Source organism: Heterocephalus glaber, unplaced genomic scaffold, assembly GCF_053883595.1.
Source record: "Heterocephalus glaber isolate CG9 unplaced genomic scaffold, H.glaber_assembly_v1.0 deba00001460, whole genome shotgun sequence".
Classification (NCBI taxonomy): domain Eukaryota; kingdom Metazoa; phylum Chordata; class Mammalia; order Rodentia; family Bathyergidae; genus Heterocephalus; species Heterocephalus glaber.
Genome location: NW_028258307.1, coordinates 8,320,334 through 8,334,262, shown reverse-complemented (window position 1 = coordinate 8,334,262; position 13,929 = coordinate 8,320,334). Strand labels below are relative to the sequence as shown.

Here is a 13,929-nt window from a genome sequence, read left to right as displayed (position 1 = left end):
CCCCAGCACAGGCTCACAAGGGACTAATCCAACTTTAGCCCCAGAAAGACATCGCTGCCCAGCACCCTGCAGTCCCTCAAGGGGTAGGCAGGATTTTTAAAATTATATTTATTTCTAGCTGGGTGTGGTAGCCCATGCCTGTAAGCCCAGCATGCAGGAGGCTGAGGTAGGAGGATCTCTGTGAATTGGAGGCCAGCCTGGCTACACAGTGAGTCCAAGGCCAGCCTGGAATATAGAGCGAGACCCTGTCTCAAAAAACAACAAAAATATTTCTTTTCTTGTGTCCAAGCACTATACTAACTCTTCAGTTAATTAAAAAATGGGCAAGAGGCCAGGGATTTAGCTCGGTGGTTCCACCGCCTGCCTCACAAGCGCAAGGACCAGAGTTCGATCCCTGGTACCAAAAAAAAAATGGGCAAGATACAGCTGTCAAACACTTAGAATTTAATTGGAGGGATAAACCCATAAAAAGACAGCTCTTTTGGAGCAATCTCTCTCTTGGTGGTAGTGGGGATTGAATCCCGGGTAAGTCTCCAGCACTGAGCTATATACCCAGCCTTTTTTGAAACAGGGTCTCACCTAATTGCCTAAGCTGGCCAGGAACCTGTGATCCTTCTGCCTCAGCCTCCCAAGTGGCTGGGATTACAGGCATGTGCCACCAAGACGGGCTCTCTCTTCTACTTAAAATAATAAGGCAGCCTTCAGTTCAGCCCAGAAGAGTGGAAGAGGAGGCAAGAAATAAGGAAAGCAGAATCCGGATTGCCCTGCATTCCAGAGCTATTGCAGGCAGCACATATTTAGGACAGGAAGATGGTTCTCCTATGTCACCTAAGGGCAGGCTCACCTTTGGAGATGGGCGTGGCCAGTGAGTGCTCACCCTACATTCTCCTCTTCAACCCCAGAGAGCAGGGCTTTCTGCTCCCCTGGGGGCCCACTGCTTGCTGAGGTCAGAGAGCAGGAGACAGGTGCCTGAGAGGACTCTGAAAAAGCTGGGCTTTGCATGGCTATGTGTGTTAAGCTGGAAGTGACAGGAAATGGTTGAGTGCAATTATGAACTTTGGAGTCATGTGCAGTGGCAACAGCCTATAATCCCAGCACTCGGGAGGCTGAAGCAGGAGGATCACCATGAGTTCAGGGTCACCCTGGGCTGCACAGTGAGTTCAAGGCCAGTGAGACCCTGTCTCAAAAAAACAAAGCAAAAATTATGACTTTTGGTCTTGGTGCTGTGGCAGGGAGGGGCAGTGAAGGACTCTGAGAAGTGGCAGATGCATTCTGGGGGCGGAGGCTCAGGGTCCTGGAGGCTGAGTGTCCAGAGCCCAAAGGGAAGGGGATGTGGCCTCCAGTCTCTGACGAGAAAGGGTCCCTTTGGGCCCTTGTCCTTCCTTTTCCTCCTCTGGCCGGACCTGCGTCATCTGTCCCTCCTCCCCGGGTGTCCAGGCATCCTGGCTCAACTGAGGAGTTAATATTTAGACGGGGGGGGGGGGTTCCCCTCCCCAGCAGGTTGTCTGTCCGTGGGATGGGGCCGAGGGGCACTGGAGTGAGACACGGAGGCTGGGACAGAGAGGCCTGTGGTGTGGGCCTGGGGGAAGGGGGGCAAGCAGTAGCAGGGCCAGAGTCCACTCAGGACCTCTGGCACCAGTGACCTTGCTGGGGAAAGGGGCCAAGAAGCAGGGGCCTGAGACCCCACCTTGCCTGAGAGTAGCCTGCTGTGGACACGGGTGCCCATCTGGGACACCTGGTGGATCTGCGACCAGCACGGGGAGGTGAGGAGGCGAGGATGACAGGCACCTGGGGTCAGGGATGCCTGCCTCTGGAGAGATTTGGCCTCTCCTCTCCTCTGGCCGTCAGCTCGCTGGATTGGGGAGCCCAGGGCCTTTCTCAGGGGAGGGGGCGGGAGGCAGAGCCCAGCGGAGCAGACAGTGACCTGAGTGTGGCACTTGCACACACAAACCAGGCTCCCTCCCAACCAGGAGTGACCTTGGCAGCTGCCACTGCTCAGGTCGACAGAGGGAGCCCTAACTCTGCAGTCCCTCCAGGTCCAAAGCTGTCTGGGCCCCAGACTGTTCCTGCCCATGGCAGCCGGCCCTGTAGCAGGTCCTCCCAGTGAACGTGGCCCTGGGACCCAGAGGCAGTGGGGCCGGAGTCTCAGGGGTCAGAAGAGAGCTTTCTAACGCTCTGGCTTTTCTCTGGGGGGGGGGTGTGTGGAATGAAGAGGAGGTGCCCAGGTATAGCAGAGATGCACCATCCCACCCAGGGTCATTGCTCCATCGCTCCCCAACTGCACGCTGGGTGTCCGGGGATGGGGCAGCCTCCAGTGTGCTGTGTCCCTCTTCAAGACCAGCCTGCTGTCTGGCCCTGAATTAGGGTTCTCCCCAGGCCACTCGGGAGCCAATCCAGGGTCTTACAGAGGTGCTGGGGGAGGGGAGGCTTGGTGGGGCACAGTGGGAGCCCCCGCCCTCCATCCCTGAGGAAGAGGCCATAGGAGCCATAGCTTCCTCCTCCCCCCTCCCCACCGCCCGCTGCCGAGCCAGAGCCAGGCCCAGACTGCCTGCAGGTTGTCTTGGCAACGGGAGGCGGAGAGGAGATGCGCTGGGAGATGGAGGTGTATGTCACCGCGGAGGCTGCTGCGCTCCTGCCCCACGCCCCAGGCCCTTGAAGGTACCGAGAACCCTCCCCTCCTGCTCCCCTCCTCCTGGCCCTCCTTTCTCTGATTCCCCCCACTGTGTCCTACACCACAGGCCGGTGCCCATCCGAGGAGGCTCATCCTCCTCCCAGCCCAGCGACCCCCCCCCAGGGGGGCTCACAACCCGCCTCATCCCAGGCCCCTGTCCACAGCTGTCCTTCCCGGCATCCACTCAGCCCAACCCTGCCTCCGAGGACCCTTGTGCCAGAGGACAGGTCTCCTGGGGTGGGGTCTGGGGAGAGCTGGGCCAGCAGCCCAGGGGTGGGAACATCAAGAAAGCTAAAGGGCCGAGGTGGCAAATGGCCCGTGCTTGGTCTCCTGAGGGATGGAGGAGACGGTTTGGACCAGAGCAGGACTGGTCTCACCTCTCCGTCTCTCAAACCCCGATTCCAGGGCAGTAGGGTGGGGTTGAAGGGACTGAACAGGGGAGGCTGGGCTGAGGCTGGGGCTGGCTGTGGGGAAGGCCAGGTAGCTCCTCCTCCGAGGCTGCGGCCCCCTCCTGCGTGTGAAAGGTGAACCCCCTCCCACATCACCGCCGGCCTTTAGTGCCACGGTTTCGGCCGATGTTTCTCCCCTCATCTCTGGTTTTCTCTGTACCTTCCACAGGCCTTAACCGCCTGGCCAGCAGCTAAGCCTGCCTCCTTTCTCCCTGCCTTGTCATTTCTCCTTTCTGCCTGGAGCCACCCTTCAAATCAGTCTTCTCTTGTCTTCTCCTCACCCAGATATCCCTCCCTTTCTGTCCCCTCCTGTGCTCTTCTCTTTGAGGAAAAGATCCTGGGGCACACTCTCACCTGTCCCCCTCAAGACCTTCCCCCGTGATGTGACGTTCAGATACTGCAGCTCCCCCTCCCCAGATTCTAGGTTTTCCCAACAGCAGCTGATACCATCAGCTGACCAGCTGTGGGCAGCCGTTACCAGGGCAACAGCAAGGCTGCCTAGGTAGGCAAGTCTGCAGGCAGTAGAGGTGTACAGGAAGTCAGGCCAGCCAGTGAGGGTCAGGGCCACTACTAGGCTGTCACCTCCTCCCTCCCAGGGTCACCCCAAGGCCAGCGACAGAGCCCTAGGGTGGCTAAGGTTTTGCCAGTCACAGGAGCCACAGGAGGCTGTAAATTCTGTGCTGGAACTGGGGCCACCTGGCAGGAAGCTCCTGTTCCTAAAGCTGCCTCAGGAAGAAATGGGTCCTTCATTCTTTCTCGGCTGCGACCTACTGCTCTTCCTGGGAGATTCAGGTTACCAAGGGCCAGCCTGAGCCTCTGGGGCTGAGGACTCCACTCGGTGTCTTGCGTCCTTCCATTTGCCCCTCCCACAAGAGGGTTAATGACCCGTTCTGGTACCTCTGCCTGCACCCCCACTCTGAGGGGTGGGACCCCAGGGGCTTCTGCTGCTGCTGCCAGAGGATGGGGCGCCATGAATGTGGTGGGGCGGGAGGAGCAGGTGCCTGGAGAGCAAGGCATCGCCCCCCTCGGTTATCAGTTACCCCCCACCCCCAGCAACTTGAACTCTGGTTGTGGATGGGAAGGCTTCGGGGGTCGTGTGTGAGTGTGAGCATGAGTGTGTGTGTGAATATTGCAGAGCTGGGAGTGGGGGAAAGGGTTTGGAAAAGGACAGCGCGGCCGATTCTGCTTCGTCATGATGCCGGTTAATGCTCCTCTGGTTTGAGAAGGATCGAGCCGCCGCAGCGAGGTGGAAGGCAGCTCATCCAAACACACACGCCCGCCCGGCGGGGCCGCCACTATCAGCTGGAGGTGGGAGGGCGCAGGAGGGTGTGGGGCACCGGCGCGGCCCACCCACCAGGCACGCGGGGACCCAAGCGTGTGGCTCGTGGAGCATCAGGGTGGGTGGGGTCCCGGAGGGGAGATCCGACCGCTCTGCGCTCTGCGGAGACCAGCTCCCCTCGATCGCCAGCCCCCACCCCACCCACCCCAAGCCAGCTTTCTTCCTGTTAGCTGTGCTGGGGAAAGCACGGCCGGTTTCCTGGAAGCGACACCTCTCACCTAGGCTCCTGTGAAAACGCGGCAGCGGGGGACCAGAGCTCGCGCCTCTGGGGCCTCAGAGGTCCGGGAAGAGGTAGGTGGTGGGGTCCCCCGCCTCTCCTCCCCAAGGGGGCAGTTTGGGCTACAGCCCCTGCCTGGAAGCAGGGGTTTGGATGGTGGCGAGGATGCCCCAGGGAGGGGTCAGCTTCGGGAGAATGGGTCCAGGAAAAGCTGGGTTTCATTGCTCAAACTCCTGATTTGGGGGCGAGGGGCTGGGGTGTCGCCGCTGCTCCAGCACCCCATTCCCTGGTGACTGCCCTGCCTACCTAGCTTCATGGGCCAGAAACCCGAGTGATGATCCTGAGGCCCAGGGTGCTGAATAACGCCAGACTCCTCCCCCCCGGGCCGCTCACCTTCAGGCTGGGAGCAGCGCTGAGGGGCCTGGTGCTGCTGGTCTGCAGCCTGCTCCCCAGCCCCTCCTCACTGTGGCTGGGTAGGCTGGGGTGGGGAAGGGGTGGAGAATGAGGCGGGCGGCAGGCCTCGGCTGCACCCAGCCTGGCGCCGGGCCTCCTTGCAGGGGCTGGGCGCTGGGCAGACACACAGGCCCTCCCGGCCCTGCCAGGCTGGCCCCCTCTCCTGGACAAGCACACCTGTGTCTCCCTTCCCGGGCACGCTGGTGGCCAGGTTGTGAGAGTCAAGGGACTAGGAGCTGGTCTGGAAGGAAGGCAGGAGCAGTGGGAGTGGGAGACGATGGGGAAGCCCCCAGGGGATGGGTCAGCAGCAGGGGCTCCTTAAGTGTTGCTGTTCACAGACACAGATGGGGATGTGGCGCATGTGGCTGGCTCCGGGGGCTGTGACTGTAGAAAACAGGTGCCAAGGGGAGGATCGTGGGTAGGTGCAAGTGGGTGTCCTCAGTGCGTGTGTCACCAAGTGGGGGCCCTTGGTGGGAGAGTGGGCATGGGATCTGCCAGGCAAGGCTGTCCCCGAGCGCACCGTGTGCGGTTCTTCTGCACCTGTAGTCATGTGCCCTCTGCAACCTGTGTGCGTCGAGCCTGGCTCCACGGCCACATCGGCACCTGGTCTAGGTTGTCCACGGGGGGATGGATGACTGTAGGTCCTTCTCGAAGAGCTCCTGTGTGAAGACTTCAGAGTAAGCATGGCTCTGCCACTCCTACCTGGACACCAGGGCAGTAGAGGTGGAGCAGAGCAGGTTGAGACCGAGCAAGCCTGAGGGGCAGGGGATGGATAGCAGGGGACGCAAACCAAGGGGACCTCTCAGAGCAAGGGTTCGGAGAGTGGATCTGCAAACCCGGCCAAGAGAGATCTTTATTCTAAAACGAGTAGATGCACTCTGGCTCAGGAGACAGTGCTGCTAAGGCCAAGTCCCCTGTCATCAGCAGTGGTGGGGGGCACAGCTGCCCTGCCTGGTCCTGTTCAGAGTGAGAGGGTACAGAGCAGACAGAAGAGGCGTAAAACATTTTCCCTGGAAGAGAGGTAGAAAATGAGAGGAGAGGAATAGCTGGCCTCTGCCAGCCTGAGAAAAGCCCAGGGTTCAGGCTTGGCTTAGGCAGGGACACCACTGGTGAACCCGCCATCCGTGCCCTGAGCCCCGTGCCGTGGCACCCACTGGGGTGCGCCTGGCCCCGTGGCCTGCTCCGCCCACCCTTCCTCTCTCCTCCCTGGAATGCTGTTTTGGGAACGGGTGGCCTAGCTGGATCCTGCCTTTATTTCTGGCATTGAGTTGTTGCCACAGCAACTGAGGAGGTGAGGCTGGGAGGGGGAGAAGGAGAAGGAAAGAGAAGAAGGAGGCAGAAAAGATGAAGAAAGAAAAAGGGAAGGGAAGCGGGAGGGTAAGAAAGAAACACAAGGCAGTTGCCGTGAGTGCAGCGAGAAACGAGGGGACAAAGTTCCTGGCGGCTGACCCCAGCCCACTTGGACAGCTGGCCTCACCTATTTCCTAATTCCTGTGGCCCAGAGCCGGGCCCCATCCGCCCAGCTCCCGCTCTCCAAGTGAGGTTGGTGAGCAGGACCCCGAGTCCACATTCAGATTGAAGCAGGATCTTGGGGGACTGGTTGAAAAGCATTCCTTGGCCTTGGCCTTGGCCTGAGCTGTGCCTGGGCAAGAGAGCCAGCTCGGTGGCCTTTGGCGAGTTAACCCCTCCACCTCACTTGTCCTCGTCACCAAGTGAGCAAACTGCTGGTCAGTGTGAAGTTCAGGCAGGACATGTGGAAGTCCCCAGCACAACCAGGTGTGGTGGCTCATGCGTGTAATCCTATCACTCGGAAGGCTGAGGCAGGAGAATCACTTTGGGTTTGAGGCCAGCCTGGGTTACATAGTGAGGTCAAGGCTAGCCTGAACTAATAGTGAGACCTTGTCTCAAAAAACTAAAAAAAACCAAAAACTAAGAAAAGGAAGTGCCTAGCACGGCTCTGGCACCAAGCAGCTAGTGGCTGGTTTAGTCTGGGAGCAAAGGCTGGGCCAGAGAAGTCAAGGGTGCAGTTCTGCCTGGTGGCCTTCATCTCTCAAGTCCTGAGAGCCTTGGGCTGGACGCGAGCTCCTGGAACTCCAGCCCTGGGGATGGGTGGACACAAATTTGGAGGTCCCCATGGGCGGGTCTTATCACCCACCTTCCGGGGAGCTGCGAGGCTCAGGTTGCCATGGAGACGGGAGGGTGGGTAGTGAGAGGTGGGGCTGGGCTGGTGGCTCCGATAAGGCAGGACACACAGCTGGAGGAGGGTGGGGCTGTGATGGGGGAGGAGAAGCCTGCTGGCCTCGGAACAGGGCCAGGGAGGCTGAGAAGTCCCTTCCGCCACCTGGCCTGGCCCTCCTCCATTCTTCCCTTCCATTCCTCCCTCTTCCTGCTGCAGCCTGCCCTTTTGGACTCTGTCTCCCAGGTCGGAGTCAATGGACGTAGGCAAGGGGTACAAGTGTAGGGGGGCGCCTGGAGGAGGCAGAGTGAGAAATTAGCTTTGGGGGAGGGAGCTTCATGCTAGCAGAGGCTAAGACGACTTTCTCTGGCTCTCTTTTTCCATTCTCAAACATGTTCCCCTACCGGCTTTCTGACAACCAAACTTTCACCAGTAACCGCTCTTATTCCTTAAGGCTAGTCCCAAACTAAAACGCAAATACAGTACCTGCTTGGGATGGTGGCATACACCTGTAGTCCCAACAACTCAGCTGCTGTGGAGGCTGAGGCAGGAGGATCCCAAGTTGTTTTTTTTTTCCATTAAGTTTATTGGTACATTTTCGGTATAAAATACAGTTACATTCATTATTGGGATCTTGTACCATTACATGAGTATCTTGGTTTTTCTTTTTTTTTTTTGGTACTGGGGATCGAACTCAGGACCTTGCGCTTGTGAGGCAGGCACTGGAACCACTGAGCTAAATTCTCAGCCCCTTGGTTATTTTTTTTCCCCTTTCCCTGCCCTCCCTTCACCCCCTCCAACCTTCCCTATTTGCAAAGACTTTGTTTCCATTTTTTTCCTTTTCTCGTATTTTTTCCTTTCCCTTTTTTCCCTTCCCCTACCCCTCCCAATTCCCCTGCTCCTTTAGACCTTTTCTTCCTATTGCACAATATCAGTTATACATTTTTTAATTACAATATCAAGATCTAGGAGACATTACCACAGATTTTACAGAATTTAAAAAGATATAGAAAGCATATTACAAAAATCTTTTTTGAAATAAATTTGACAACTTCTAAGAAGTACCTTGGAAGACAAATTAATGAAACTAACTCTGGAGGAAATATAAACTTTAAATAGCACCTATTAAGGGGGATCCCAAGTTTGAAGCCAGCCTGGGCAACTTAGCAAGACCTTGTCTCAAAATAAAAAAGGCTGGGGATGCAGCTCAGCATTCCCTGGGTCCAGTCCCCAGGACTGGGGGAGGCGTTTGGTGTCTCATACCACAGTTTTGCCTGGGATGATACCTGGTTAATGGGCTTCAGTTCTGCATAGCATTGTGTCGACCAGCTGCTTGACTCTGAATTTCCTCATCCCTGACCTGGGATGATTGTCATTTCACGGGATCTAAGTGTCAGGATGAAGGGATGTGGAGAGCAGGATAGAGATGTCCCATAAACATCGACTCTGAATACTACTCTGACTCACTATTTGGAATATGACCTCACGTGACTGTGCCCACGCCCTCGGCCTGGGACATGCCTCCCTGTCCTGGGCAGGCCACTGTCACTGCACAGCCGTGCCTGCAATGGAAAGCGACCCCGACAATGTCCTGCCCTGAGCCACCTGGCAGCACAGCTCTGTATGACCTCCTCTGTCCCGGTCCCTGGGAAACAGAAGGCTTGGCTTGCCTCTCTCTAACCATCCCATGCTAATATTAGCGCTACCCAGCGTCTCGAACTCTGCTCCTTTCTGGAAGCACCGTTTTCCTCCAAGGCCAGTACTGTCCCTTTCTGCCTGCTGGCCCCTTGCTCCATCTGGGCCCCTCCACCTGCTACCTTGAGCCTTTCCTGTCCTCTTCCCCTCTTTAAATACCTGCAGTCAAAAGCCAGGCTTGGTGGCACACATCTGTAATCCCAGCACTCGGGAGGCTGAGGCAAGAGGATTGCTATGAGTTCGAGGCCAGCCTGGGCTACACCACTACCAAAAACACCACCACCACCACCAACAACAACAACAAATTTTTTAAAGCCAGGCATAGTGGCACACCTCTGTCATCCCAGCAGTATGGGAGGCTGCGACAGGAAGATCCCAAGTTTAAGGCCTAGGCAACTTGGTAATTTAGCAAGGCCCTGTCTCAAAAATAAAAAATAAAAAGGGCTGAGGACATAGCTCAATGCAAAGGCCCAGTAAACCCTCAAAGCCAATTTTAAGGATCTGGACGTGGTGGTGCATGCCTGTAGTCCCAGTTACTTGGGAGGCTGAGTCAGGAGGATCACAGCCCCAGAGTTCAAGACTGGCCTGGGCCACATAGAAAGATCCTGTCTCAAAAAAATATATATATTACAATGTTTTTAAAGCTTCCTATGGTCTCCTACTGCCCACAAGCTATGATCTAACCTTTGTGTGGGACATAAATTCCCATATAGCTCAACCCCTGCAACCAGCCAGATTTGGTGGTGTCCCACAGACAACACTGTCACGAGTGTGTCTCGTGTCCCTGCCTTCTCTCAGGCTGCTTTCTCTCTCTCGTCCTTTAGTACTGGAGAAACATACAAATGCACATGCACGAACCTCCAAGAACTAAGAAGGCAGCCGAAGCATAAAGTTCCGGAGCAGCCTTTCTCCACCAAATACCATGTGTGCATCCATGACCAGTCTTTTCCTACAGCATTGGTTCTAGAATCCTCTGAACACTCAAGATATCTGGCAGCTCCTAGTCCCCCCCACGGGGACACGGCACTGGGCAGGCACCCTGCACCATGCCATATGGAAGGCAGTCACTTCCAGCTCCTTGACACTGGTGGACACATTTGGGTTTTTTTTGTTTTTTGTGGTATAGGGGATTGAACTCAGGACCTTGTGCTTGTGAGGCCAGCACAGCCCCACTGAGCTAAATCCCCGGCCCTGTTTTTGTTTTTTGAGACAGTGTCTCCTAGTGCAATTCAGGCTGGCCTTGAGCTTCCCATGATCCTCCTGCCTCAGCTTTCTGAGTGCTGGGATAGCAGGCATGAGCCACCACACCCAGCTAAGTTTGACCTCTCTGAGCCTCAGTTTTCTCATTTGTGAACTGGGTCTATCCTCTAGAGTTGCTGTGAGGGTGAGAGAGAATACTCCTTAGTGTTCGTCAAAGTACCTAGCATAGGACAAGATCCAAAAGGTGCCAAGTCCAGATACTCTTGTTGCCCTCCAGAACTCAGCTGGGGTGGGGCGGTTCCGGAAGAATCGTGCTCCATGCCCGGCAACACATAACCCAGTGCTTAGCTGACATGGTTCCCCTTTAAGCCTGGGGTCTGCAGTGGGAGCTGAGCAGCAGGGAAGGGGCTTCCCGTGGACCAGAAGGGGGCGTGGCCACGGAGGTAGCAGGTGGGCAGCTGTGGGTGTGGGAGCCAAAGCGGAAGTGGGGCTGAGGGAGGCTCGGCCTGTGGGTGGACAAGTCTGGTGACAGAATGCGCTGCGGAATGGCCTGACGTGAAGCACAGATTTGGGCCTCGGTCTTTCGTGGCTGTCAGGAAGGGCTGCAGAAAAGGCCCCCCCTCCCCGGGCTCGCCCTACTGGAGGCACTAACAGATGACTCTCTACATGGAATGTACCATGGGCACGAGTTGTGTCTTATCGACACCTCAAACAGCAACGTAGTGACACAGGGGCGGTCACTACCACCCATTTTATCAAGGAGCCACAGAAAGGAGACGAACCGCCCCCAAGGTCACGCAGTTCTGAGTAGCAGTCACTGGCGGAGCCCAAGCACTCTGGCTTCAGGGCAGCCCATGCTGTCACCGTGTTCACCGCCTGCTCGGACGTCTGCGGCTGTCACTCTGGGCCTGTGGCCAGCAGGTGGACAGGGAGCCCAGTCACCGCCACACGGAACCCAGCCAGGCCTTCAGGGCGTGGTTAAGGGGCCCAGTGAGGGGTGTCCCAGGAGGGAGAAGGCAGGGCTGGGATCACAATCCGCCTCCGCAGAGGGGACCCAAGTGCCCCGGTACAGAGCACGCAGGCGGCCAGACTGCTCCCCAGCACCCACCTGCTGTGCCCAGGGCGAGGTCCTTGAGCGCTTTCTGAGAACACCATGGGAAACAGGAATGAGGCCCAGGCTGAGAACACCATGGGAAACAGGAATGAGGCCCAGGCCCCAGGTTGCGTCACCGAGTCACCGAGTCCCTGCAAAGGACAAGGGGTGTGGCCAGCTCCAGCCAGTGCCCTGCAGGCCCACACCTAGAGGGCTCGTCCCTGAGTGTCCCCGCAGGAGATGGATAACTTCAGGGGAATGTGGCTGGGACTGGTCCCCGCGGCTGGGTGGAGGGGTCTGGAGCAGTGACCTGGGCAGGTGTGGCCAGGCGGGGTGCAGAGGCCGCGCCGAAGCGGGCAGCAGGCCTCCGGGTGACCCCTGCCGTCATTTCCTCCGGAGCCGGAGAACAATGGCTCAAAATCGCGAGCCGCCGGCCGCCCGGGCTGAGCGGTCACGAATCCGGCCGCGCGCGCGGACGGAGCCTCACTGCAGCCCGGGCCTGCGCCCGCCCCTCCTTACAGCCGCCCAGCGCCACCGGCCGCGGAGTCACCGAGGGATGAAGACGCGCCCGCGCCGCGCCACGCCCTCGCCGCGGGAGCCGGCCCGCGCCTGACCCCGCCGCCCGCGCCTCGCCAGAGCGCCCCCGCGCCCGCCGCATGGAGCGGCTGCAGAAGGTGCGGGGCGCGGGCGGCGGGGTGGGGGGGTGCGGCCCGGGAGCCGAGGGCGCCGCCTGGTGGCCGCGCAGCACGCCGGGCCCCGAGGCCTAGGGCAGACCGGTGCCCCGCCCTCTCACCCACGCACACGCCCACTCGGCCGCCTTCTGCTCTCCCCAGCACCCTCTTACCTCCCCCGGGAGCGTCAGCTCCTCCCGAGACTCCAGTGTGCCTGGCTCTCCCTCCAGCATCATGGTGAGTACCCGTGGCCGCCACCAGCACCCTCAGGCTGGGAGGAGGGGAGTAGGTGCCCAGGTCACGCAGAGCCCCCCAGTGCACCCCACTGCTGTTCTGCCAGCGCAGGCAGGCGGAGAGAACCCAGAGATCCAGAGGAGGCTTCCGTGCCCCCCATCAAGGTCTGCTCTGATTGCTCGAAAAGTGCGACGCAAAGAGATTGTCGTTTATTTTAAGATGACGTCTCAGTCCTTAAAGTAATGGAGCCCTTCACGCACGCGACCTGACAGCTCTAATGGCTGCCGGTGTTCCTGGCGGCAAGCTAAGGCGGCCGGTGGGGCCGGTGTCCTGGGTGAGGCTTTCTGAACATCTGGTCCATTGGCGCTATTTCCCCTCAGGCCAAGATGGACAACCAGGTGCTGGGCTACAAGGACCTGGCTGCCATCCCCAAGGACAAGGCCATCCTGGACATCGAGCGGCCGGACCTCATGATCTACGAGCCTCACTTTACCTATTCCCTCCTGGACCACGTGGAGCTACCCAGAAGCCGGGAGGTGAGGGGACCTCATGGTTGCAGGCCACAGAGTGGGGAGTAGAATCCACTCGCGCTGTCCTTCCTGGCAGCCAGTGACGGTCACACGAGCAAGAGCACGGGGTACGGGAATCACCAAGGGATTGATCCACCCAGTGTTTACAGGGCGGTGGCCCATGGCTCGGGTGTGGCCCAGATGTGGAGGGCAGGAGAGGCCAGGGCTGAAGGGCAGCCACGGAGTGAGGGGCCCTGTGGGAAAGAGGGGCAGTAGGCAGAAAGAACAAAATGTGCCCAAGGTGGGGGCTGGAAGTCCCAGCTGAGGGACTGCTGTGAGGTTGAGGCCTCAGTTTCTCCTCCTGTAACACAGAGGTGATAGCTCTGCTTGTCCATCCCACAAGATAGTCAGGGTGCATGAGTCAGTGCCGGGACAGATCCTTTGTCACCTGTGCTCAGAGTGGGGTAGTGTTATCTAGGTATAGTGGTGCGCCTGTAATCCCAGCACCCAGGAGGCTGGTGCAGGAGGATCACTGTGAGTTTGAAGCTGAGTTCAAGGCCAGCCTGAAGTACACAGGGAGACCCTATCTCAAAGTGGGGGAGGGATAGAGTTATGGCTGAGCCGAGAGCTGGGGCCTCAGGACTCAAAGAGCCAGTCCAGGAGCCTGGGCTTTGTCCCTGGCTGCACATTGGCCTGGTCACTGCCATTGCTGGCTGGGCTCTGAGGACGGGGGGATCACTAGTCCACACTCAGCCCTCGGAGCACCAAGCACGCAGCTCCAGGTCATGCACTGCTTCTGGCTTCCGTTGCAGAACACTGGGCAGGGGAGGATGTATGGTCGAGGCTGGGACTCGGCAAAGGTCTGAAAGAGAATGGCTGGAAATGGGGCTGGGCGGGACACGGAGCCTCCTCTGAGAGCCAAGGGAGGGAGGTTTAGTTCTGTGCTAGTGGCTGACCAGCCCTCTCCATTTGCAGCGCTCTCTGTCACCCAAATCCACGTCCCCCCCACCATCCCCAGAGGTGAGTGTGCCCAGCCCTGCTCTGGCAGGGGCCGCCTCTCCCCATTGCACCGCACGTCCAGTCCCAGCTCTGCAGATCCTAGAGGATGACAGAGCCAGCAGGTCCCAGCCGGTCCTGGTCTGCTCAGTGGCCACGCCTGCGTGACCCTGCTGGCATCAGCCCTTCTCCCTGGCCAGGCAGTGCCTGTGGGTGGTTCCCTGGC

General features: G+C 58.5%; 1 protein-coding gene and 1 long non-coding RNA gene across 8 annotated transcripts in view; one reads left to right on the top strand and one right to left on the bottom strand.

The window, feature by feature from the left end:
• Dmtn (dematin actin binding protein) overlaps nt 1–13,929 on the top strand; it is a 31,683-nt gene that overhangs the window by 2,905 nt on the left and 14,849 nt on the right. For 2 of the 7 annotated variants that reach the window (XM_087216859.1, XM_087216861.1), the window contains exons 1-5: nt 4,481–4,750; nt 11,815–11,967; nt 12,127–12,201; nt 12,579–12,734; nt 13,683–13,727. In XM_087216859.1, the coding sequence (XP_087072985.1) occupies nt 11,950–11,967; nt 12,127–12,201; nt 12,579–12,734; nt 13,683–13,727 (294 nt within the window). In that variant the 5' untranslated portion in view covers nt 4,481–4,750; nt 11,815–11,949. Of the gene's footprint in view, nt 1–2,535; nt 2,659–3,118; nt 4,429–4,480; nt 4,751–11,814; nt 11,968–12,126; nt 12,202–12,578; nt 12,735–13,682; nt 13,728–13,929 lie in introns of those variants that run through there. The other 5 variants (XM_087216856.1, XM_004848270.4, XM_087216857.1 and 2 more) reach the window with 5 other exon arrangements.
• LOC147826897 (uncharacterized) lies at nt 7,889–11,802 on the bottom strand. The gene is made up of 2 exons (XR_015453387.1): nt 11,309–11,802; nt 7,889–11,108 (listed from the first exon to the last, which is right to left on the bottom strand). It is a non-coding gene; the product is annotated as an uncharacterized LOC147826897 (long non-coding RNA).